Source organism: Candoia aspera, chromosome 1, assembly GCF_035149785.1.
Source record: "Candoia aspera isolate rCanAsp1 chromosome 1, rCanAsp1.hap2, whole genome shotgun sequence".
In the NCBI taxonomy this organism is placed as follows: domain Eukaryota; kingdom Metazoa; phylum Chordata; class Lepidosauria; order Squamata; family Boidae; genus Candoia; species Candoia aspera.
In genome coordinates, this window is record NC_086153.1 from 174,819,975 (window position 1) to 174,847,169 (window position 27,195).

The 27,195-nt window shown below is 38.9% G+C and overlaps 1 protein-coding gene across 1 annotated transcript in view; it reads right to left on the reverse strand.

Moving 5' to 3' along the window:
- PARD3B (par-3 family cell polarity regulator beta) overlaps window positions 1-27,195 on the reverse strand; it is a 569,932-nt gene that overhangs the window by 363,731 nt on the left and 179,006 nt on the right. The window contains exons 6-10 of the mRNA XM_063317964.1: window positions 22,408-22,494; window positions 19,620-19,745; window positions 13,105-13,454; window positions 12,876-13,015; window positions 11,387-11,515 (exon numbers count right to left, since the gene is read on the reverse strand). Coding sequence (XP_063174034.1) covers window positions 11,387-11,515; window positions 12,876-13,015; window positions 13,105-13,454; window positions 19,620-19,745; window positions 22,408-22,494 — 832 coding nt within the window. The remainder of the gene's footprint in view (window positions 1-11,386; window positions 11,516-12,875; window positions 13,016-13,104; window positions 13,455-19,619; window positions 19,746-22,407; window positions 22,495-27,195) is intronic.

Sequence of the window (27,195 nt, forward strand, 5' to 3'; positions counted from 1 at the left end):
GCCAGGAGCCAAGACTGACTCAAAGGCATGAGAAAAAAATGATGTGGCCCTCTTTCCTAGACACCTATATGTCTGAGATAAAACAGTTTTAAAATCAAACACAGCGAGTGAAACACAGCACCTGGTGATTTCATAGACAGATCCACCCAGTTTCCTGGCAATGGAAGTGGTTGCTTTTGCCTTCTTCCAGGATGTTTTTTGACTTCCTTATCCAGCCTACAGGCCTGGTATTCTCCAGAGACCTGCCATCCAAGTACTAATCAGTGGCAACCCCACTTAGCTCCTGAGCCCAGGTGCTGCCACCAGCGGAGACAAAACCATTTAACGAAGTCTTTAAAAGGCAATTATGATGCTTTGGGTATCTTTCCTGCTTAAGCACTAGAGTAAGATTGCAACCTGCCTTTGATCTTATTTTACCTATACAACAAGTCTAAGAGGTGGGTTACTGAGAGATCCTGCCTTGCCAAACAACAGCCTTCAATGGTCTCCCAAACCCAAAACTCTGTCAGGTGTTCAACAAAATAGCAAAACCCAAATCCTTCCATCAGTTCAGACTGAGCTTCACCAGCTTTAAAGACTCCATCATGCTGGCATGTTGTTTACTGTGTCTAGAATAGCAGAAATCCACATAGTTAGGTTTTTCTCCTACAAAATTGGTATCTTTTAAGGGAGCACATGTTTAGAGGCATCTAATCTGCAAAAGCATCACAGCTGTTTATTTTCTAAGGCTTTCCCCTGATGTATGATTTGGCTTTCTAACAACAGATTTTCCTGACAAATTTTATACTGTGTACATGTGTTATGTTCAACCTGGGTCTAGAATCAATCTGTTCACTTAATTTGGTTTCCATTCACACAGCTCCCTGGGGAACTGACAATCTTCTACCCTCTAGGGCAGGGTTTCTTAACCTTGACAACTTTAAGATGTATGGACTTCAACTCCCAGAATTCCCCAGTCAGCCATGCTGGCTAAGGAATTCTGGGAGTTGAAGTCCACGTATCTTAAAGTTGCCACAGTTGAGAAACACGGCTCTAGGGAATCTCTGATCAAGAGGGACCAATGATCTTCTGCCCACTGGCTGGGGACTATCTGTTTCCTGCCTCCTGGGACTGCCTCCTACTCAAACCCACACACTCCATTCCATCAGGCATAGCCATGCCACATACGCTTCCAGATTACACCCCTTCAAATTCTTGTAGTGCAATTAGTACAAAGGAGATCAGGTTTGCTTTTTACTGTTCCATTCCTTAAAACTTAGCAGATGATTGCAAAATGTCAGATATTATTTCTTCTACCTGAAGCTCAGCAAATGGTTATAAAATGCCATACCCTAATATCAGAAGAGGAAAACAGGGTGAGAGGGAAAGTCCTTCAAGATATGCCTGGTGTATTCCACCTGACGTTAAGTTCTCACCATCTGTTACAAAGTCACTCTGATCTCTCAAGAGGCAGCATCAGGTGAGAAGTGGTTGCTGGGAAAAGCAGCAAATGATAGGAAAGTCTGTCCCAGAAGGTAAAGCATAGAATTCCCTTTCTCTTTGTTTCGGGGCCTCTACTTTTTAAAATTTAGGGTGCAAAATGCATTTCCTTAGTCCTCTCATAGCTTCTTTAGCCCATATCTCCATATATAAAATGACTGTTCTCTTTTCTCAACTATTCCATTTGCACAAGGATGCTGTTTGTGGCAATTCTTTGGAAAACCAAAGCTTCTTGGCATTTCACACACATACATGCAAGCATGCCAACTCAAAAATATAAGGCAGTGTATACTCAAGATCAATGATTTTATTAAACTTTGCATCATGGATTCATAATTTGAAATAGCAGAGCACTCCAGTGACCATTGCACCTGAGAAGCTCTATGATTATAGGATTTATACATATTCTCCTTTAAAGGAAAAACCTTTTTCAGGGCTTTTCAGGGCTTTTTAAAAAAACCTAATTTTACAATAAAACATACGCTTTGAAAGCTGTCCCAAATATTAAGAGGCTATTTTTGTATTATTTTTGTATTGCTTTTTAATTAATAACAAAAAAACCCACAGTGATAATACAGATGGAGATACATACATTGCCATAAAAAGAAAAAAACTTAAAAAGAGCTTTACAAAAAAATAGAAAAAGTGCAACAAAAAAAGAAAATAGAACAAAAGCATAGTATAATATGACATTATAGCAGTAACCAGTTACAGTTCTCTATATACTTATCTAACAGAAATATTATTCAAGAACATATATATTTCTAATACATTTGTATGACTATCTTTTTTTTCCACCTACTGTACTTTGTATAAATGAGTCCCATATTTCATTCTACTTATCCATACAAAGTCTGCATCTATAGGCAATACACTCATGAGTGGCAAGGCAAGGCCAAATATTAAGAGGATATTAATGCATATGTAGATGAAAACAGATATAGGTGAATATTAGTATTCATCCATTACTTCTGTGTGTGTGTGTGTTTGTGTGCTGGAGGGGCGGATTGGGGGACCTGGGTGTATATCCTCATTTGACTACAAAACTCACTAAGTGTCTCTGGGCCGGGGTGTCTCTCCCTTAGCTCAATCTATCTCACAGGACTGTTGTGAAGGGTGAAATAAACACTCCCTTTTGAGTTCTCAGAAAAAAGATGGGATAGGAATACAATGATAAATATACAAAATCATTACAACAAAGGCTCCTCTCATAGTAATATTGCTCAGAAAATTTATACAGCTGCATTAAACATGATTGTTTCCCTGAAAGAGTCTTACTTCTTTGGAGCAAGAAGAGAAATGATATTTAAATTGATTTTTAAAAAGTGGGCTCATAATCCATCTTTTTTGGAAACGGTAATCAAACTGAATCGAGTGGAACATTTGCATGATTTCTCCATGATTTTTTTTTAAAAAAACAGCCAGAATCAGATTTTTATCATGCAGTTCCTCACTTATCCTCATAATCCTTAAATTATCTTCAGAGAAGTCAACTTAGTATTTATTATGTATTTGGAAAACCAAATGTGTCTTATAAAATATACTAATCACAAAGCAATCTGTAGAGTCTGATAATTAAGCAAATTAAGATAATCCTGAGTTTTGGAACCAGCTACTAACCCCAGCTGTTACATTGTCAACAGCTGGCATGCATTACCGGTAACATTTGGCTAAGTGGATAATAAGAGGACAGTTTGTGATTGATCCCAATTTTATTTTGTGGATCTGTTTACAAAAGAATCTTAAGATTCTCTTCTGAAGCAATCTCAAAGAGTAATCTGGGTTGCTCTGCACTTATAATGTGAAAACAGTGCATATAAAGATTTGTTCATGTTTGCTGAACTCATACTTAAGTAAGGCCTATCATATAATCCAATCAACAGTCATTATCCTTTGTTAGATCTGAAATTAGTCATATGGTTTATAAAACCATGTGGCAAACTTAGATTTGTTATTATATGTTCAGAAGAGCCTTAAAAATTATGTAAAAGCAGATCCAGTTTGACACAGGAAGTATCTTTATTTAGGTTTACCAGATCTAGGCTGTAATGATGAAGACATCAAAGAGTTAATATTTTCTGTATAACTTTGTGGCCATCTAGTGGCTAACTGGATTTTTGCAGCCCAGATCTGATAGCTCTGTTTTACCTATATAGGTAGTCCTCAAGTTACGAGGGCAATTGGGACCGGGATTGTCGTCGCTCAGCAATGTGGTCATGAAGCGTGATGTCACGTGACAATCCCAGCAGTCGTAACCAAAGGAAGTCCCAAGTGCGGGGGTGCCTCAAGGGGGCAGGGAAGGTCAGGAGAGGCCCTGGGAGGGCTGGTGCAGGGCATGCGGGAGTTGGGGGAAGACTTGGAAGAGCTGGTGCAGGCCACACCCAAGCACAGCAAGGCCAAGGGTGGATGGTGCAGCAGGGTGCAAGTGCAGGAAAACCAAGGGATGGATAGCATGTTAGGGGACGAGCACCGGAAGGCCAGGGGGTGGATGGTGCAGTGCAAGTGGAAGAAAGGCAAGGGGTGAATGGTGTGGCAGGGCACAAGCACTGGAAGGCCAGGGAATGGATGGCACAGCAAGGTGCAAGCACAGGAAGGTGGTGCGGCGTAAGCGCAGAAAAGCTGGGATTGGATGGTGAGGCACAGCGCAAGTGCAGGAAGGCTGGGGGGTGGATGCCACAGTGCAGCACAGGTGCAGGAAAGCCCGGGGGTGGATGGCATGCTTGTTGCAAGTGCAGGAAGGCCAGGGGGACTTGAGACCTTCCCTGCCGGCTTTCCCATTGATTTTGCTTGTGGGAAGCTGGCAGGGAAGGCCGCAAATGGAGATAACTTGACCACAGAATGCTGCAACTATTGTAAGCGCGAGCCGGCTGCCAAGCACCTGAATCGTGATCATGTGATCGCGAGAGGACTATGACGGCCAGAACTTCAAGGGCTGGTTGCAAGTACCACTCATTCAGCGCTATCGCAACTTCGAATGGTCTCTGAGCGAGTGGTTGGTAAGTGAGGACTACCTGTGTATACCACCTACTTATGAGCTGTGACTCATCAAGATTGTTTCAAGGTCAAAAAAAGGTAAGTGCTCCAGGTAGGTAAAGGTAAAGGTTTCCCTTGACGTAAAGTCCAGTCGTGTCCGACTCTAGGGGGCGGTGCTCATCTCCGTTTCAAAGCCTTGGAGCCGGCGTTGTCCATAGGACACTTCCGGGTCATGTGGCCAGCATGACTCACGGAACGCCGTTACCTTCCCGCCGAAGCGGTACCAATTAATCTACTCACATTTGCATGTTTTCGAACTGCTTGGTGTGCAGGAGCTGGGACGAGCAACGGGAACTCACCCCGCCGCGCGGTTTCGAACCGCCGACCTTCCGATCGACAGCTCAGCGGTTTAACCCGCAGCGCCACCGCGTCCCTAAGTGCTCCAGGTGGTTAGTGAAAATACAAAGGAATCACAAAATATTAATCTTGTAATATATTATTAACCTAAAGAAATGGCACTGTTGTATTAAATAGTCTTATATACGGTTATACTTAAATATTTATTTAAATAGGGCAATATATTTGTCTTTTGTTTATGCAATATTCCTAAAACTGCATTATCTACAAAAGTAAGGCACACATAAATGTAATTTGTAAAAAAGAAATCCCTAAAACAAGAATGGAAGATTGCAAAAAATTACTTGCAGAGCAGACTGGGGGACGGTGACTCTTTAGATGGTGCTGAACTATACTGCTAGCAGACCCACCCAGCAGTGTAGATGGTGAAGGCTGGGAGATTCAGCTCAAGAACCTCTGGAGGGTCACTACTCCTCCACTGCTGTCATAAGAGTGCAAAGTTAGCATTCAATACTGATTCATCAATGAAAAGTATAGAATAAGGCAATTTGATAACTTGAGTACAATTCTGCTCTCTTTCAAGCAGGCACTCAAGTATGGTAGGGATTAATAAGATTGCTAGACTCCATTTGGGTCAGTCCTCATTTTAGCAGTTCCATGTCAGAAATGATTCCATGCCAGTGTCAGGCTCCCTGATCAAATGTTCCCAGAACACCTTATTGGTGTCAGCCCGCGAGTCGCCAGCAGGGAGGGGGAGCCAGATTGGAGTGTGAATCATCTTGTTTGGGCCAGATGCTCCTTGCCCCAAGGTCATCGGGAGAGAAACTGTTCCAGCCATCTGCCGGCACGGGAAAGAGGGGCACAAACCTAAGAGGGCGGGGGGGGGGGGATTTGAAGTTTCTGTGATTTTAAATGTAGAAATGTGCAGGAAATGCCATTCACAACTTTTTCTATGTACTGAATGCTTCACTTCATTAAATAGATTTCTAAGCAACAGCTTATGAGCCTTAACTGAGTGAAAGCTCGAGTGTTCCAGTCATCACAGCCAGAAACATTCAACTACTGAATTAGGTGATTAAATTAGAGCAGCAAACATGTACAACTGTTCCCATATAGTTCCCATTCCCATCTACCCATGTTAGGGTAAGCATTCCATTTTATCAACCATCCACACCAGCAAGGAAATATTTATGCCCCTTATTTTCTATACTGTCTCCCCTCGACTTACTATCCAGACTAAATTATCCTATTCCCCAGAAGTCCACTCAACTAAAAAACACAAAATCTGTATTATTCCTTCTATATATTTGCTGCCAGTAAAATGTATACTTGCCTTATGACAGCAAAAAGGATAGTACTGTATTTAAGAAGAAAATCAAGAATACTACTACCATTTTAGCACACAATGCCAACATTCAGTAGACTAGTTTCAGATGTCAGCAGATTTAAAACATGTTGCAATATGCCTAAGCAATTGAGCCTTCCTTTCCGCCAGTAAGTTACTAGACTTGCTATGTTATATAGCTATAGAACGAGTAAACAGAGCTATATTTTATATTGCATTAGAACTCAAATATCTTCATTATTATGAAACCTAACACCTGTGCATTATTTTTGAGAGAAATAAAAAAGCAATTTAATTGAAGGCCAGACTGAAACTATCCAGTGTTCCTGCCTTTTGAGATCTCAATTAAGCCAGTGAGGAGCAACTTGTCCTCTTGAAAGATAATTAATCCTTAGTGCATGAATTAAAATGTACACCCAGAAATTATAAACATATCTATAATTCTAAATGCCTTTTCTTGCCCATCTAAAAATGCAGATTCCTAGGGTGCTTTAAAATGCAACAGTGAAGCAGAGGGAACAAACTGTAACGTTAATAACCTGTGAGAGTAGTAAATATACATCAGTTACAGAAAGGAAGTCAGCCTCCAGAGGATGTTTTTTTCAGTACAACACCACTATCTATGCCAAGTGTGCCATGACAGCAAAATTATAAAGATAACCATCATCTGCTCAGGTGAAACCACCATGGTGAGTATACTTATTCCTTTCTATTCTTCCACTGTTCAGTTGGGCTTCCTCGTTACCTCAGAAAACTGTCTGAAATGCCAATCCAACATTTTGTGTCACGTATGTTTACTCATTTATCTAAACTTGTTTATACCAATTCCCATACAATATCTTGTAGTTAAACAGCCCAAATTTAGGAACAAAAAGCGACTGTAAATGAAATAAATATAAAACATGCACATTAAAATTGATCGGAGAAAATAAAGAAAACAATTAAACGTATTTAAAAACAAAAATCTGGATGAAGCTGAGTCTTAAGTAAGCATCCGCAAACAATGGAATAATAAGCAATCTATACATATCAGCAAGGTGTTCCAAATAGCAGATGCCACCATTAAGAAGGTCCTTCACAAATGTATATGAAATGAAATAAGTGACTATTCTAGTGATCAGGGTAGTATTTTCAAAGAATCTTCATTACATTTAGTTAAAAGCAAGCTTTGGAAAACTCTGTTTGAAGATTGATTAGAAACAAGGGGATTGAGTGCAAGCTCTAACAATCACTTGGACTATTTCCAGCTAATACACCTAGCACTTAGCCACAGTTTAGCATCATGTTCTATATTGACAGAACCTGTGTGGAGATGTAAAAGCATAAGAAATATCCCACCCAGCCTCAGCAAATCATCACCATAACAGGAAAATGTGAGGATTTTTCATGTTTTTTTTCTAAAATTAGCTATTCATGAAATTACAGGCAGTCCTCGAGTTATGACTATTTATTCAGTGACCTTTCAAAGTGAAAGTGACGCTGATCAAATGGTACTCATGTCCAGTCCCTGAAGTTACAGATTTTGCAGCACCCCTGTGGTCACATGATCAAAATTTGGGCACCTGGCAGCCCACCTGCACTTATGACTGCAGGGGCACTTCAATGCCTCCCCCCACCGTTTGACCCTCTGTACTCCGAGGCCCCTGCCAGCCTGCACTCCACTGCCCCAGCTGACCTTTGCCATCTTCTTACTCCCACTGCTGACCAAGCACACCTGGCCTGGCCCTTCATGAGGCAGCTGCTGGCTGCACGAGGCTTCCTTCCTGATGCTGCGCATGGCAGTTTCCTTGCGAGACCTGTACGAAGAGGTCATGTCACACAGTACAGCCTCCAGTCCAATTACAAAAATGCATTTCTTCCTCTGGGGACAAGAATGGCACTCAGTCCTCATGGACTTGCTTCCTCTTACTGAACGTTGACCTAGAAATTGGTAGATCTGTTCCAGTTCTCCACAAGTACTCAAATAATCCACTTATTTGTATTTCCAAAGAGTACATAAAAATACTGTGTGTATGGACATTTCCCCCCTGTATTCATATATTTTCTGGAAGAAAAAGGGGGCATTTTTCTATCAGTACTTCAAAATCAGTGCTTTCCCATTGCTAGTTTCCCCAGGCAACTGTTTCACACCTACCAGTATATCACCCTGATTAGTTAAGTAGAAGAAAAATTCCCTGCTTCTGGAGTGTAGCTGGTTGGTACTGAATCTGGTTACAGCTTTGGATGTGGAAGTCCAAAGCCCTGCACAAACAAGACACTCGCTGGTTATCTTTCGATCACTCACCTCTCTCAACCTAACCTACTTCACAGAATAAAGTAGGCAGGGGGCAGGAAAGAGTTCTGTATATGGTCAATAAGAAAAAAATCAATCTGAAGTAATAAATAAATATAGCAGATTATTTGTACTTTTTTTTTTTTGCTAAAGAAGGCTAAGGAATGAAAAAAACATAGTTTGTTTTTATTTCTAATTTGGATGTCTACTAAGATCTATGAGTCCAGGAAGACCTGGCTCTTCCCCTAAGCATTGGGCTAGGATGGGCCTGAGTCAGGAGTCTAGAGTATGGGTGGTCTGGTGCCTGGTGGAAAGGATCTGATTTGTTCTATATTGTTGTTTTTATTGATTGTTGTGAGCCACCTGGGATCATTGTGTGATATAGGTGGACATATAATTTCAATAAATAAATGCTCTGAACTACATTGCCCACCAGCCTTAGCTTTTCCTCCTTCTGGCAGTCATGTACTATTCTGAAACTGTGTAAGGAAGAGCCGCTAAAGCTTTTTTTGCAAAGTATGAACCTATCATGTTACAAAGATCAACAGAAGAAGCTCTTCTGAAGCGATCTAACAGGAAAGGGTCTTCAGAGTCCTTAGTGCTCTCTGATCTTGGCTGTTTGCCTGCAGACGTTTCATTACCCGACTAGGTAACATCATCAGTGGCAGTGAGTGTGGGGTTTGCTCCCTGTTTATATACAGCAGCTTGCCCTGCCAGTGTTGGTGGGGGTGTGGTTTTCTTTTTGGTAGTTCTTTGATTAGGTATTGTTTTCTGCTTGTTTGTCTGGTGTTAATCCCTGCTTATCTGGGTGTTGCTTGCTGGAGAGGATGTGTTCTGGTCTTTTTGTTTCCTTCTTAGCTTTCTTATTATCTCTTTTGAATGGTGTGTAAAAAACAGGAAAGGGTCTTCTTCAGGCTATGGAATGCACTTTGTAAGGGGGGGTGTTTGGCTCCCACTCTGCCAGTAATTAGAAAGATGATAAAACTACTTCATTTTTGCCAAGCTTTAAATTGTTAATTATTTTAATTAGGTGTGATTTTGGCTTTGATTTTAACTGTTTGAATTTTATTACTTTATTGTATTTTTATTGTTGCACTTTCATTGTAGGGAGGGAGGGAGGGAAGGACTTCCCGCTAAAGGTGCTGTTCACCCAAGTAAAGCTGCCAACTGGCAAAATTGCAAGATGAAATATGTGGGTTTCTCAAATTCCAAAGTTGGCTTAAATCTAGCATTTCAGCAGGCAAAGAGCAAACTGCATTATTAGCCCATAAGAAAGGTTAAGTTCAGTACAGTTACCGCATTCTGGACGTAATCAAAACTACAAAGGAGAGGAAAGAAATGCATGCATGCATACTTACATATATACACGCTGTATGTTAAATCATTCTGCAATTAAATCTACTCTGCTTTTTGTAGGTATACCAATCCATGGTAACCTCTTACTACAAAAATGGTCAGTCCAAAATGGACTGGAGTGCTAAAGGGCAAACAAACAAGCAAAAAAAAAAGTGAAGAAAAGCATGCCTAGCCACTGATATATTATATGATTTTCACAGAATGGTAAAAGTGCTGAACTAAAAACAAGTTCTTAAGAAACAGAAAAGGAAAAGTCTTATTGGAGTTTATTTTATTTCAAGAAGAGAGAATGAGACAAAGGCAGGATGTACTGGCCTTCCTTTACCCTTTATGTTTAAAGTGATTTTTAAAAATCAAAATAGCAAAGAGGAAACCAAGAGGTTACATTTTTCTGAGGCGGCAGTTACTCCAGAAAAGTACCTTCTCTATCTATATTGATAGACTTCTCTATGCACTGATTGGGCAAGAACAGATTTTCAAAGCAAGGCAACTTCTTATTCTAAACAACCATTTTGCAGTATATCATTGGCAAACTGACGTATGAGAAATTATGAAATATTTTAAACACTGCATCCTTACATTTTAAAATGTAAGGTTAACCTGTTCTGTAGCAACCTTCAGATTTGGTACAACTTGGTATGTATTGCGCAGACGGTTTGGGTGAGGGGTGGACTGCTACACAGATGGTCTTGCATTTTTGTTCCTTCATTGCCTCCTTGCTTCTTGCTATATATATATATATATATATATAAGGAATACTACCCAGAAAACTAAAATTGTCATCTAATGTAGATGGGTAGAACTGAGTTTTCTAAACATGATTGGTTGATGAAGTGTAAGATGCACACCCCAGAACCACAGCACTGGAAGTCATAATGGAAAACAGTGAAATGCATTGCCAGTTTAGATCCAGGATTACCTGGTGTCCATTCCCTTGTCAGTTCTGGCTGAAACATTAAGCATTTTCTGTCTAAGTTAGCCTGACTTCCAGGTTATCAGGGTAACATAGAGGAGATGGTTATCACATACCTTGCTCTGCTGTCTTTGAAGGAAGAGTAGTATTACTGTATTAAATAAGCATCTGGACAAATCTAATGAGGAGGAAGTTCAAATCGAAGAGAGTATTCGTAGCTCAGGGTTGAACTGTGGAGTCCTTGGTGCTCTCTGAGCCTTGTTCTTTTCTTGCAGACGTTTCATTGCCAGACTAGTTCCTTTTCGAACTGAAGACGTTGCCTCGTCTGGCAATGAAACGTCTGCAAGAAAAGAACAAGGCTCAGAGAGCACCAGGGACTCCACAGAGGAGGAAGTTGTACCAGACGTTAGCAGAATGGAAGGCAATCACTCTTGCTAACAACAAAAATCATGAAATTGGCATTTGAAGAAATCATATATACTTTTTAACATTTAATATAGTTCTCCTAATATTAATAGCGCTATCGTACATCATACTTATTTTGTATCTTCGTGTAGATAGGCGAATTCAAACTTGTTTATTCTGATTGTCAAACAATTTTGTAACCTCACAAAATCATTAAATAAACATTTTCAACTATCTACTAAACAGTGATACATTTCCATGCACTTTATTTTACAGAAAATATTACCAGTTCTCGGGGCAGAAAGGTTTCTTCCTGGCGAGCAATGACCAGGGAAACTCTCTCTCCTTGTTTTGTGCTCCTCAGTGTAGCTACAAGCTCTTCTTGAGTTCTGCCAGTGATATCTCTACCATTCACCTAATGAACACCACAAATGAACAAGTCAGCAAAAATATTTAGCTACATATTGTTAAATATTAAGCAACTTAATCTACATAATATCAAACTGAGGATTATGGGCCTAATCCATCTTGGCCATCCATCTTGCAGATGCTTCAAAGGTTCCTGCCCATCCTTAGCAGTGAGCTCTATGGTATATCTACAGATTTATATACCTGTATATCTACTGATATTCCCTCTCTATGAACAGCCACCATTGCAGGCATTCCAATGAAAATTTACAAGGACAGCTCTTCTGCAGCAGAAGAATAGCTGCTTTTGCAAGTTCTCTCCTTGAGTCCCTGCAAGAACACCATTTCAACCCCACCCCACCCTCCCACGGAGGAAAGCACAAGGTTGCTGAAGCAAAGGTCTGCCTGTGGTTGCATTAGATGAAATCCTTGTAAAGATGGAGCACTAAACTTGCCTGTCAGGCAAGACATACTTCAGAACAAGCATTTCCCACCCAAGCCAGACGTTGTCACAAAGACTAAACTTGAATTTTGACTTCTCTCCAACAATGCCACCTGATTTAGGTATGATTTCACTTCATCCAGAACTGCACACATTTTCCAGTTGTCTTTGCCAAGTGAAGTATGGTGAATGGCTACTGAGCAAAGGGTCTTTCCAGCTGTAGCATGCCAAGCATCCCCAGAGAAACTTGCTTTGTGCCTGCTTTGTGCTTTTTTTCACATTATGTGAGAAACACATTCAACAGGTACATCCAGAACCTGTTTGAATATTGCTGAGAAGGGTTTTTTTTGGTCTTGAACTCGGGCTTAAGCATGGAATTCAATGGGTCCAAATAATATCATCCAAAATATCTGAATCTGGAAAGCTACAAATTGCTGAATCTTAAGCTTAGCATCTTCAGGAGGAGGTTTACATCTCCTCAGAGGTGGGATACCCAAGGAGCATTTATTACTTCTGAATTCCAAATTCCCAGTCTTGCTCAGGCAGATTTTAAAAAGCAAAAATGGGCAAGGATCATGAATCATGAATCAAAGCAATTGATTATCCAAAAAACTTGACCACATCTTCAGGTTACAGAAGCTAAAAATTATCCATAGCAATAGGACCGGAAGATGATATCCTTGCTTGGTAAAAAAAAAAAAAAAAAAAAAAAGCAGTTATATTTGCAAAAAGGCAACACAAATTGGTTATGAGTATTTTACAATTTACTTGGGCCCTATGTTTTACATTAAACAGGCTTGCATCACTTGAAAAAACATCTTACAATGGCAGAAAAGTTTAGATTTCTTTGTCCTCACCATATACTATGTTTAAACTCGCTTAACAATAAGATTTGTAGTAAGTTGTAAAGAAATAGATTCCCAACCTCCAGTATTCTGTCTCCTGAATGCAAACGGCCATCTTTAACTGCTGCACCTCGAGGCAAAATATTCTTTACAAATATAGGACCAGGACCATGTATGGAGGAGTCTCTGGTGACCACAGTAAAGCCTAGTCCTTCAGGTCCTAAAGAAGAGAAGAAGCATCTGTAAATATGAGACAGCCACAACAAACAGAGTCTTATTAGGAAAGTGTTAACAACTTATAACCATTACCTTTTTTGAGATCGATCCTTATTTTCTTTGCATTTTTCTTGCTGCCAAAGCCCATCAGTGGGGATAAAGATGGTGACGAAGGCTTCCTATTAATTCTTGGGAAGTTAGGACTCTTGGCAGATGTATGAATACCAGTCTCTAGATTGTTCGCTCCAGAGAAATCTAGGTCTTTCATCATCGGCTTTGGATGGACTGCAGGTGGAAACTTTCCTTTTGAAATGTGTTCAGCTTTATCTGGGGAGTACAATGGTGCAATGACCAGCTTCTCATATTGTTCACGGCCATACGAAGGGACAACTTCCAGGATGATGTTCTGAGATTTCATTGCTTGGCAGAAAAGATCTTGTGCTCTTGGGAAAAAAACCCATAAATGATCTGAACAATTAAGCAGTGTTAACCACTTCAGCAAATGAAGACTTCTATCATTCTTATCTTATTTCCCTAACAATTGTAAAATAAAATATACTGTGAGATGAAGGAGACTGCCTTGCTCTTTTCCGTTAATTAGCTCCATGAACCTAGGATTTTCAGACTTTAAACCAAGTTCCATTATTAATTTATTTTTATATGCGTTTTCCTTCTGTTCACTCTCTCTACCAACTAGAATCTATAATGATACCTGTATACCTGTACTTCCCTCCCTTCTCACCACTGCAAGACATTCAAATAGAATATAAGTCTGTCTGTAATCTGACTAAAGATTTTCTAATGTGCAACAATGGAACAAGGTCATACCTTATCCACTCTAAATCTCTATGCATTCAAGTAGACCAAAATTACCACATTGAAAATGGGGAAATAATTATGCTACACAGACCTATGTATACTAGATTTTGGGTTTTTGTTTTGTTTTGCTTTGGGTTTGTTTTTTTGGGGGGGAGAGGGGTGCCTTTGAGTCAGTGTTGACTCCTGGCGACTACCTGGACTAGTCCCTGCAGTTTTCTTGGCAAAGTTTTTCAGAAGTGGTTTTCCCTTGCCTGCTTCCCAGGGCTGAGAGATAGGGACTGGCCCAAGGTCACCCAGATGGCTTCATTCCTAAGGTGGGACTAGAATTCAGTCTCCCTGTTTCTAGCCCATTGCCTTAACCACTACACCAAACTGGCTCTCAGATTTATGTTGAATTTATACTTTACATACATGTGCATAAATAAAATGAAGTATTAATGGAGCTCTGGTGTGGAAGTGGTATGACTGATATATATGACAGGTATGACATTGAGATTTTTTAGGGGCCTCAATTTGTTTTTAGATGTAATACATGTACCATCTCAGAAAAAGCATTCTCTTCTATTGTTGCATAAGGGGAAAACTTTTTTTAAATTTTTGCTGTTTTATGTGAAATTTCTTAAAGGATAGCAATTCAGGCAATAAAAGGGAAGACTACATTACAAGAGAAAAATCACAAGACTTCCAGGGCAAACTGAAGACATCTCCACAAAAGCAGAGCCGATGACTGCGGCAAAGACCGAAGAACCAGTAAGTAGACCAGTTCTTTGGAACCTCTCTGGAAAAGGAGAAGACAGGAGATCACCCACATGTGCTCCAGAAGGCTGCTTCTTGCAAGGAGACTGCAGGAGAGCAGTCTTCTGCAGGTCTGAGTGCCAGGAGAAGAAGGAATTAGCCATCTTGCTCACAACCATGATGGAGCCTTTTAAAGGACGCTAAGTTCGCATGCCTCACTTTCTAATCACTTTTGAAAATTGCCTATTAATCATCTTAAAGCTATTAGAGACCTTCAGAATGACAAGTTTGAGAAGTCATCAGGTGAGTTTATCTTCAACTCTGAACAAAAGAAAAAATCATTATAATCTTAAGAACTTTAAGAATTTGAAATAAACAGCAAAAAGCTAAATAAAAGTTTGATCTAAGAAAGTTACAACTGATTAAGGGCCCAGATAAATTTGAAATATTGATTTTTACTATAAGATTTTGGAATTAATTATAAAAAATAGTTTCTCATGGGAACCAGAATTATTTTGGCTATCCTGGCTATTGTAAGTAATAACAAAGGTAAGTGACTTTATGATTTTAGAAACTGGACACTAGAGAGGACTAAAGATTCTAAGTAGCAGGGGAAAAAAACTATAAAGCCTGCTTTTGGTGTCAGTTACTATTGGGACTGACAAAATGACACAAAACATCACAACACTGGAAATATTAAAGGAGATCTTTGAAGAAGAGAGCCAGAAATTAGTAGCTACAATATCAATAGTCTCAGTAATGACGTTTGACTCTAGGAATACACTATGTCCAAAAGATGTTAATGAGGGAATGACAGATGTGGAACAAATTTTGTTTGACAAGATAGAAAATGTGCCGAAAGTAGAAATACAAATAACAGGCCAAGAGGACGATCTGAGAAAGGACGCCTTACTGGATATCCAAAGAAACTCTCTGAAGTTTTAAAAATTAAAAGGGAAATACAAATGAAAAACAAGAGAATGATCCGGAAAATCTTTTCTTACTGGATGTACAAAAAAGTCTTGTTAAATCTCTGAGGAAGTCTATGCGATAGGATAAAGAAGAATTGAAGAGAAATCAAATTCTACAACAATATTTGATTGAATTAAAGATTAAGCCTGTTAGAAGTAAAAGGAAGGAATATAAAGTTGGCTTATTTATCTAGATTAAAATAAAGCTGCTGCTGCTGCTGATTCTTTTTTTTTTTTTTTTGCAAAGTTCTGGTAACCCTTTATGGACATTTTGCTGACAACAGGATTGAAAAGTTGATGTTTTTACGGATTTGCATATAGATAAGGGAGAGGATATGGGATGAATTGATATCCGTTTGTAACCTTATTTGGGGTGAAGAGTTGCTAAATTTGTCTATACTAGTTGTGATGAAGGTTGGAAGTCACTTGTTTATATATTCTATTATTATATTCTTTTTGTTTCTTCTTTTTTCTTGCACTTTTTATTCTTTTTATTTTCTTCTCTCTTTTTCAGTTCAGTTTGTGTTAATTTTTATTACTGTAATCATATAAGTCTTCAGCAAAGGATCGTTACCTTGTCGTGGTGCTGGAGCTTGAGCACCTCAATGATGCCATGAGCTAAACTGTGAAGGGACACCCAAGACGGGAAGGTCATGACAGAGAGGTCAGACTAAATGCAATCCCTGGGGAAGGTCATGGCAACCCACCCCAGTATTCTTGCCATGAAAACTAAATGGATCAGTACAACCAGAGATATGTCGGTATACCATCGGAAGATGAGACCCCCAGGTCGGAAAATGGTCAAAATGCTACTGGGGAGGAACAGAGGATGAGTTCAACTAGCCCCAGACGTGATGACGCAGCTAGCTCAAAGCCGAAAGGACGGCTAGCGGCCGATGGTGCTGGTGGTGAACGGCAAATCCGATGTTCTAAGGATCAACACACCATTGGAACCTGGAATGTAAGATCTATGAGCCAGGGCAAATTGGATGTGGTTATTGGTGAGATGTCAAGATTAAAGATAGACATTCTGGGCGTCAGTGAACTGAAATGGACTGGAATGGGCCACTTCACATCAAATGACCACCAGATCTACTACTGTGGACAAGAGGACCACAGAAGAAATGGCGTAGCCTTCATAATTAATAGTAAAGTGGCGAAAGCAGTGCTTGGATACAATCCAAAAAACGATAGAATGATCTCAATTCGAATTCAGGGCAAGCCATCTAACATCACGGTGATCCAAATATACACCCCAACCACAGATGCTGAAGAAGCTGAAGTAGAGCAGTTCTATGAGGATCTGCAGCACCTACTGGACGACATGCCTAAAAGAGATGTTATTTTCATCACGGAAGACTGGAATGCTAAGGTGGGTAGTCAAATGACACCTGGAATTACAGGTAAGCATGGCCTGGGAGAACAAAACGAAGCAGGACATAGGCTGATAGAATTTTGCCAAGACAACTCACTCTGCATAACAAACACTCTCTTCCAACAACTTAAGAGATGGCTTTATACATGGACTTCACCAGATGGACAACACCGAAATCAGATTGACTACATCCTTTGCAGCCAAAGGTGGCGGACATCTATACAGTCGGTAACAACAAGACCTGGACCTGACTGTAGTTCCGGTCACGAACTTCTTCTTGCACAATTTAGGATCAGACTAAAGAGATTAGGGAAGACCCACAGATCAGCTAGATATGAGCTCACTAATATTCCTAAGGAATATGCAGTGGAGGTGAAGAATAGATTTAAGGGATTGGACTTAGTAGATAGGGTCTCGGAAGAACTCTGGACAGAAGTTCGCAACATTGTTCAGGAGACGGCAACAAAATACATCCCAAAGAAAGAGAAAACCAAGAAGGCAAAATGGCTGTCTGCTGAGACACTAGAAGTAGCCCAAGAAAGAAGGAAAGCAAAAGGCAACAGTGATAGGGGGAGATGTGCCCAATTACAAAATTCCAGAGGTTAGCCAGAAGAGATAAGGAATTATTTTTAAACAAGCAATGTGCGGAAGTGGAAGAAGACAATAGAATAGGAAGGACAAGAGACCTCTTCCAGAAAATTAGAAACATTGGAGGTAAATTCCAGGCAAAAATGGGTATGATCAAAAACAAAGATGGCAAGGACCTAACAGAAGAAGAAGAGATCAAGAAGAGGTGGCAAGAATATACAGAAGTCCTGTATAGGAAGGATAACAATATTGGTCAGTGAGCTAGAGCCAAACATCCTGAAGAGTGAGGTTGAATGGGCCTTAAGAAGCACTGCTAATAACAATGCAGCGGGAGACGACAGCATCCCAGCTGAACTGTTCAAAATCTTGCAAGATGATGCGGTCAAGGTAATGCATGCTATATGCCAGCAAATCTGGAAAACACAAGAATGGCCATCAGACTGGAAAAAATCAACTTATATCCCCATACCAAAAAAGGGAAACACTAAAGAATGTTCAAACTATCGAACAGTGGCACTCATTTCACATGCCAGTAAGGTAATGCTCAAGATCCTGCAAGGTAGACTTCAGCAATTCATGGAGCGAGAATTGCCAGATGTACAAGCTGGCTTTAGAAAAGGCAGAGGAACTAGGGACCACATTGCCAATATCCGATGGATAATGGAAAAGGCCAGGGAGTTTCAGAAAAACATCTATTTCTGTTTTATTGACTATTCTAAAGCCTTTGACTGTGTGGACCATAACAAATTGTGGCAAGTTCTTAGTGGTATGGGGATACCAAGTCATCTTGTCTGCCTCCTGAAGAATCTGTATAACGACCAAGCAGCAACAGTAAGAACAGACCACGGAACAACGGACTGGTTTAAGATTGGGAAAGGAGTACGGCAGGGCTGTATACTCTCACCCTACCTATACAACTTGTATGCAGAACACATCATGCGACATGCTGGGCTTGAGGAATCCAAGGCTGGAGTTAAAATCGCTGGAAGAAACATTAACAATCTCAGATATGCAGATGATACCACTCTGATGGCTGAAAGCGAAGAGGAACTGAGGAGCCTTATGATGAAGGTGAAAGAAGAAAGTGCAAAAGCTGGCTTGCAGCTAAACCTCAAAAAACCCAAGATGATGGCAACCAGCTTGATTGATAACTGGCAAATAGAGGGAGAAAATGTAGAAGCAGTGAAAGACTTTGTATTTCTAGGTACGAAGATTACTGCAGATGCTGACTGCAGTCAGGAAATCAGAAGACGCTTAATCCTTGGGAGAAGAGCAATGACAAATCTCGATAAAATAGTTAAGAGCAGAGACATCACACTGACAACAAAGGTCCGCATAGTTAAAGCAATGGTGTTCCCCGTAGTAACATATGGCTGCGAGAGCTGGACCATAAGGAAGGCTGAGAGAAGGAAGACCGATGCTTTTGAACTGTGGTGTTGGAGGAGAATTCTGAGAGTGCCTTGGACTGCAAGAAGATCAAACCAGTCCATCCTCCAGGAAATACAGCCAGACTGTTCACTTGAGGGAATGATATTAAAGGCAAAACTGAAATACTTTGGCCACATAATGAGAAGACAGGACACCCTGGAGAAGATGAATGTCTAAAATTCCTACTAAGATAGCTTTGTATGAAAAATGAACAGACACCCTCTGTACTTTAGAAATAATAAACAGCCTTGTTTTAAAAGAAATGCTAGTAATGAAGATATTGTTTGAACAGAAAATGGAAAGCTGCCTTAAAAACAAGTATCTAATTTTCATGAAACAAAACTAATGAAGAGTTGGTTAATTTAGTTATTTTTGTTTTTAAAAAAGGCAGATTAATGACATTTATGATTCTTTATTAAGAACAGGCTTTGAAGTTTTTAGATTGATTACTAAGGAAATATTACAAATGACTAGCAAAATGTTCAGATCAAGAAAACAGATTTGAGTATATAGCAACAGGAGATAAAATACTTTCATTCCAAGATGCTTGTACTACAAAAATGTTAGTGTTGTATACTATAAAGGGGAAAAAGCAATATTTAAGTTATTTTGTCAAATTATTTAACTTTTGAAACTTTGGACTGATCTGCATTGAACACCACAGAATTTTTTTAAAAAGAAGAAAAACTCACTGTGCAAAGGTTTTATCTGCAAGTTCAATGTTGTTTATTTTCACAATGCATTCATTTTCATAGAAAAGTCCATCCCGCTTAGACCGGCTATTCTCCTCAATACCACGGATGAAGAGTCCTAGAATCCTGGAGGAAATGTAAATATATATTTAAGTTAAGTTTAAATCATCTTTATTAAGTTGTGATTCAAAATTTGCTTCTGCTGCTTCAAGAAAAGACAGGTCACTTTTACAGATTCCCCTTTCCTCCTTCAGGTCCTAGAGTGCATGCTTAATCCTCTGCCTTCACTGCATCTGCACAAAGTAAACTGGTATGAATTTCTTCCTACTCTGTGCAGCATCTCTACATACAGATGCTGGGGAGAAGTTACAAGAATCCACCTTGCCTTAGATGCCAGTGCTGGGGCAGAATATTACAATGCCAGTGTTGGTGCAGAATATTATGATGTAACACATGTTCATCCTGTTTGGATACTTTTCAGTTTGTTGATTTTGAAGATCTGAAGAAGTGTGAGCTACTTTCTGCTTGCTTCACGTTTCTCCCTCCTGACTGATTACTGAACCCATGCTTAAGGGGGATGATTAATACTTCCTTGCAGGAGGGGAATTCCCTTCCTGCCTGAAAATATGCTGACAAGAACATTACTTAGGAAACATTTCATTTGCTTGACAGCCTGGAAGTTATTGGTCAGTCTCAAAAGTACCATTTCTAGCTAAGGTGACTGAGATAGTAATGGCCTCACAACTCCAAATATATATATATGAATGAATGAATGAATGAATGAATGAATGAATGAATGAATGAATGAATGAATGGAATGACATTGTATCTGGGCCTATTTCAATTGGGGTTTTAGTTGGGATGTGGGACCAAGATTGCTTAGATTACTTCTCCCTTCCTGAGTGGGCAGTTTTAATCAGTGTGTGTCAAGATGGAGATGTCGAATCCTCTGGCACTCTGCTATGGAGTGCCTCAGGACTCAACCATCTCCACCATCCTATTTAATAACTACTGTACATGAAGTTGTTGGGAGGGACTATCTGATGGATATCAATAATACACGCTAGTAATATTCAGTGACATATCTCCACCCTAGGCTATATAGGAGTTGTGGTGAAAGTTCTGACCCATTATCCTAAGTTGTACAGATCTGGATGGGGAGAAGCAGGTTGAGATTCAGCCCTAGCAAGATGGAGTGGCTGTCAATTCAGGCTGTTGGCTGTTGGGACAATACCAACATCAGCTCTGGACAGAGCTATGCTCTCTAAGAAAAAACCGGTGTGTAATCAGGAGGTGTCCCTGGATTCAGTTTCTGCTGGAACAGATACATGCTGTGGTGAGGAGTGTGTTTGTTGACTGACTATAGTCACTCAAACACTCATCACCTCATGGATGGGCTACAGTAATGTACACTACATCTCAAAACTGCAGCAAGTGAAAAATGCAGGGGTCCACATGTTAATAGGCACAACCCAGTAATGATATGGTAGGAGCCACATTGCTGATCTGTTTCCAGGTGCAATTCAAGGCCCTAGTGATCATCTTTAAAGTCCTGCATTGCTGGAGCCTGGCAATCTCCAAGATTGCTTACTCCAAATGGAATTTTCCCATCCATGGTGTGACAAGAAGAGCATATCACGTCATATTAGTAAAAGTGTATTTTTTTTAAAATGAAGAAATTAGGGATCCTTACCCATAGGCAGTACTGCTATTCTGAATGGCAGTCTATTCAGTAATGCATCTGAGTACAGTATGTGCCAATTGTTGTTGTTGTTGTTAGTTGCCAATACAGACCTCTTAATTGCTAGAGGAGCTTTTTTGCAATATTTACAAAGAAATATTTGCTTTAATGTCTGTGATGCTGAAAGGCTGTGATGCTACTTTAAATTGCTTGTAAAACTTCCCTTTTTCTCTCAGAAGCTTCTTCTATTAAATGAAAGCTTTAATTTAAAACTATGCTTCCCTCCCTCACCTGTAAAACATGGAAAAATACATTTGAAAATATTCAGAAAAAGATATAGAGGACTTGGCTACTAATAGAAACCGGAAGGGACGAGCAAATGGCCAGAAGCCAAAGCTCTCCTTTGTGTATGCCTAAATTACTTCCACATGCATGCAACATTCCTGCTGATTTCCCCTTCCAGTTCCAGAATTTTTGAGTTCATCAGTCCAGTTAACCTTCAACAGAACTTTCTGACATGCAGGGCTTCTGTAAGAGGCCCAAATAGTAAAGTTGTTGATGCAGATAGTAGTATCCAGCCTATACCAAATGGTTAGCTGTCATATGATACAAGATACAGGGATTATATGATGCCCATACAAAAGACCTGCACTGTCTACCAATTGCTTATGATATTGGTATTGACCTTGAAAACCCAGCTGGTTTAGCACCTGACTATCTAAGGGTCACATCTTACTCCTTTTGCGTTTAGTTCCTACTCTGCCGGCATTAAGAAAATTATTAAAGGCACATCTCTTTTGTCAGGCTTTTAATTGTGAATTGATTTTAACATTAATTTTAGAATTAATTTTAACTCATGCTTTTAGGTCTATATATTGGAGCCTTATATATTGGTTGAGAATATTTCATTTATTTACACCCAGTCTTCCTATTCTGAAAAATATTAGAATAGGAAGACTGGGTATAAATAAATGAAATATTCTCAACTGTGACTTAGATTTTCAATATGTAGCTTGTATTAAGTGTGTACGGGTACTGATATCTGAAAAGAAGAAATTCTGATGACTTTTTCCACTGGGATGCTTCTCCATAATGGAAATCCCTTACCTTCCACTTAAGGATGAAAAGTATGGTACCACATGTATCCCCAGTGGGCCTCCTTCCCCAGAAATCTCTACGATTCTTGTCACACCACTAAGAAAAAGGGAAAAGCACCAGGTTATCTTCAGAAGAAAGCAAGACAAAGCAGGGAGATTATTCTGAGCTCCAAAGAGGCACTTACCTCAATATCTTTTATGAATCCCTGAAATAAATGGTCATTCTTAATAACTTGCACTTCCATAAGACACTTCCTTCAATAGCCAGAGCTTTGTTCTCTATCCTCCATGAAGTAGATTACACAATAACTTCTATATATTGGCAATCACTAAGTAAGCCTACAAAAGCCAGTGTGGTGTAGTGGTTAAGGCATCAGATTAGAAACTGGGAGGCTGTGAGTTCTAGTCCTGCCTTAGGCACAAAGCCAACTGGGTGATCTTGGGCCAGTCTCTCTCTCTCAACCCTACAAAGAAAGCCACAACGGCAAACCACTTCCAAAAAATCTTGCCAAGAAAACTGCAGGGACTAATCTAGGTAGGTAATCACCAGGAGTCAAGAGTGACTTGAAGCAAAAACCACAACAAAGCCTATGTACAACAAAACTATTCATCCAGCCTCTTTGTCTGCTCGATATCCATATATTGATAATTAATACACAAAAACTGCCCACATTAATCAAATTTGATTTATTAAAAAAATCAATAAAAATATGTTAAAGGACAAGATGTGCTACATGAATTTGACCCTATTTACCTTAAAGAAAAGCTATATGTATATTTTCCCTTTAAAACAGGAGAATACTCTTAGATCTACTAAGAATGTAACAGTGGAGAGAGGTGAGATTTTTCTGTTTAGCCATCCTTTTTGGAGAAGGCTATCGTAAATTCAGGGATGTCTTCCTTCAAGACAAAAGAAGTGTTTTACATTTCTATGCAAATAAATTAATTAGTACATCATTTGATAACCTGGTTACAAGTACCTTGGAGAAAACTCTGGTTTTTAAAAATATGTATATTTTACTGAATTATATACTGATGACTTGGAATTTAACATGTTCAGAACAAAGATGGTTTTTTGTGCTTTAACAATAGCAAAAAGAATAATCCTTAGGAGATGGAAAAAAACCTGTAACTCCAGAGATAAAGGATTGGATTTTGGAGATGTGTGATTTAGCAAGTTTGGGGAAAATTATAAATTCAGTTAATCAGAAAATGACACATTATCTCTCCCTTTGGGAAAAATTTTTGAACAAGCTTGGTCAACATTAAAAGTTTAATTTTCCTTTTTAAAGATTTACAAAATCAGGTGAGCTTGGGATATAGTTGTAATTACAAGTTTTTTGTTTGAGTGTTCTTTTTATGTAATTTGTGTAAAGTTCTTCTTTCCTTTTGTTTTTGTGTATGGTAAACTGTTTATTTTTACTTTATTTTATGTCTGTCTGAAAATGGATCAATAAAAGTATTTGGTTTTTGAAAAAAAAGGGCACTAAAGTTTGATCAAATCTACAATAGGAGGAGGAGAAAAAGGGGAATAGCCAGTTTGGTCTAGTGGTTAAGGCAACAGGTTAGAAACCAGGAGCCTGAGAGTTCTAGTCCCACCTTAGGCATGAAAGCCAGCTGCGTGACCTTGGGCCAGTCACTCTCCCTCAGCCCAACTCACCTCACAGGGTTGTTGTGGGGAAAATAGGAGGAAGGAGTATTAGGGATGTTTGCTGCCTTGAGTTATTTATAAAAATAATAAAGATGGGATAAAAATAAATAAAAATAATACTCCATATTATGTCCAATAAGACTCAACTATAGAACCACGGACTCCTGCTTCACCTTTTCTACTCCCACAAAGACAGATGTAGAAGACCCAAAGAATCCATTTCCTGTTCAACATCTTTATTGTTAATGCAAAGGGCAAACTGTGGCTCCTTTCTTTATTTGGGAATGTTATGCTGTCTATTCCAAAGATCTTAGAGGCTAAATCTAAAAGGAAGATCTATAATATTAGGATGTATTAAAAACTCAAGATCATAGCCACTTTGATATTGACTCACTTCAATAAAAAATCACAGAGGAAAGAAGAGAAAGAGAACATTAGGTTTAGATTTGTGCCTATATGATTAGGCACCAAAATATTAATTGTCATGTTTGAACTATGCCTGCCTATAGGATGAACACTAGAGATGCTAGCAAAATTATTCTTTAAAAAGTGGGGATGGGGGAATGGCAGAAAGAATGTTTGAAATAAGGTTTGGGCCTTGGAGATAAAGGTGAAACACACCCCATAACATGCTAGAGCAAGGAATATTACAGTATTGTTATTATGGCAAAGTTTCAATCAAAACTAAAAAAAAGTGTAACTGGCCTCTTTGTTTCAGAGAACAAAGCGGATCTCTACCATCTAAGAAGATTCTGTAATCTGTAGGGGCTGCTCATCAGTCACACTGTCTCATGAGACACAGGGTACATTCAGAACATAAAATGTTAATGTGTATGAATTAAAAGCTCTCTATATGTTTTAGGAGAATGAGATAGACTTTTCTATTTCTCCATCCATCCATCCATCTTTTTCCTCCTAGGCTGAATTCAACTTTAATACTTTTGAAGTATTAAATTATAATTCGTATAAATATATGTGTGTGTTTGTGTGTGAGAGAGCATACCACAATATTCAGATATCCAGTTCAGCATTCTCACATTAAATCAAGGCTTACAAAAATTGTCGCAAATAAATCTGTGCACCAGCCCTCAGCTATACTTTAAACAACAGCTGTACAGAATTCTGTCACTTAAATTCATGAAATGGAGCTAACAGCAATAATAAAATAAAGGATGATTCACAAAACAAAGGCCAAAATAGCCTCTATGCCATGCTGCAAGAAATCAGTAACCATTATGTACAGTATATTATGTACTTCTTTCAGAATTTGTTAGTTACGTTTTTGAAAAAGTATTAAAAAGAGAGAGGAAGATGAAGAATCTTCTCACTGTTTTTAATAAATAGCCACCTTAAAAATTGCTGAGAGGTGGCAGGTGAATATTTGGCCAAATTTTGTACTGTATAAATGATAATAGGAAAAAAGTCTAATACAAATGAGAAATCCAGATTGCATTATTGAGCATTTGCTTTAATTTAGGAAAATGTTAAACGTTTTACAAATGAAACTCTTAGGTTAGATTCATTGCAAGGCAGATCTCATACCATGTCTCTCCATGAATGAACATGAATAAATATAAGCTGCAGACTAAGATAGAGGCAGCAGTCTAGGGCAGCATTTCTCAAAAGTCTGGTCTGGAGACCCCAGGGTGTCCTCAAGATGCCTCAGGGGATCCATGCAGTCAAATAAATACATATTTTAAAATTTCTCAGTTTTAATTTCTAATATGGTAAATATCAATAGAAAACCCATATAAATAAAAGCTCTTTGGGGTCCTCAATTTTTTTTAAAAATGCAAAGGGGTCCTGAGGCCAAACCGTTTGAGAACCACTGGTCTACGGAAGGCACAAGGGCTGGAAATTGAAGTAGACAGTAAAAGAACAGACACTGGGGGCTAGCCTCACCATTGTAAGTAGACTGTACTATGGACTAGTTGTAAACATGTTTTTGTTATCCAGCTCCATATTAGCTAACTGACTTCAGTAAGCTACTTTGGGAGAGCATTGCCCTGGATGGTGACACAGAAATACTTTAAATAATAAACAAATCACAAGAGGACACAGGACAGAATCTTCTTCCTCATCAGCTGACCCTTGATATGTCACAAAGATACTGCTATTTTCCTCTGTGAAATGTTGGCAGAAGGTATTAATGATATGCCAAGATTTCTAAATCTAAATGGCTACAGCATGCTAGCTTTCTTCTTACCAACTCAGGAAGTTAAGACATAATTATATCACCATTTCAGTAAAAATAAACAAGGACATTTATTTCCTCAGAAAAATACCATTCCAGTTACTAGCTTGATTTTAGAGAAAAACATCCCTGCTGAGGAAAAACAAGTAATTCTGAGAAAGATCAGCAATGAACCCTCTGTATTGGAAATTGTCAATAACTGATACATTACAAAGTGTATTGCAAAGTTCACAACTCATTTCTACATATTTAATAAAATATATGCATTTGCATGGACTGGATGGCCAATAGCCTCTGTCTGTGCACCAGATTGTATAATTTTCAGTATTACATGTCTGAATTTACATTTTCTATACATCCTGTGTAATTTGAGAAACAGGTTTGTCCAACTGTATCACTCTTCTCAAAAAAATTTATTTTAATAAAAATGTTTCAAAATTGTATTCAGCATGGTCTTCATGTCTTCAAGGAAAGAATCCATAATCTTGTAGGTAGCTTCTAAGTAATGAATAGCTGTTAAATTTCATGAATGTTCCCTTTACAATTCAAAACATACAAATACAGCTTATTAGGCCTTAGGATGTAATAAGTAACACAGATAAAGCAATACAAGATTATTCTAAGATTCTCCAAGATTCCGCATATGTAACAGGAAACAAAATAATGATCTGTATAAACTCTGCCTCTGTATTTATTATTAAAAATCGTTATGTTCTTTAAAACATATATTTCTCCAAGATTAAAATCAGGCCAATCTTTGATAATGCCCCATTAATGGCTACATATCTTTAAAAATCCTTGGGAGAAGAGCAATGACAAATCTCAATAAAATAGTTAAGAGCAGAGACATCACACTGGTCCGCATAGTTAAAGCAATGGTATTCCCAGTAGTAATGTATGGCTGCGAGAGCTGGACCATAAGGAAGGCTGAGAGAAGGAAGATAGATGCTTTT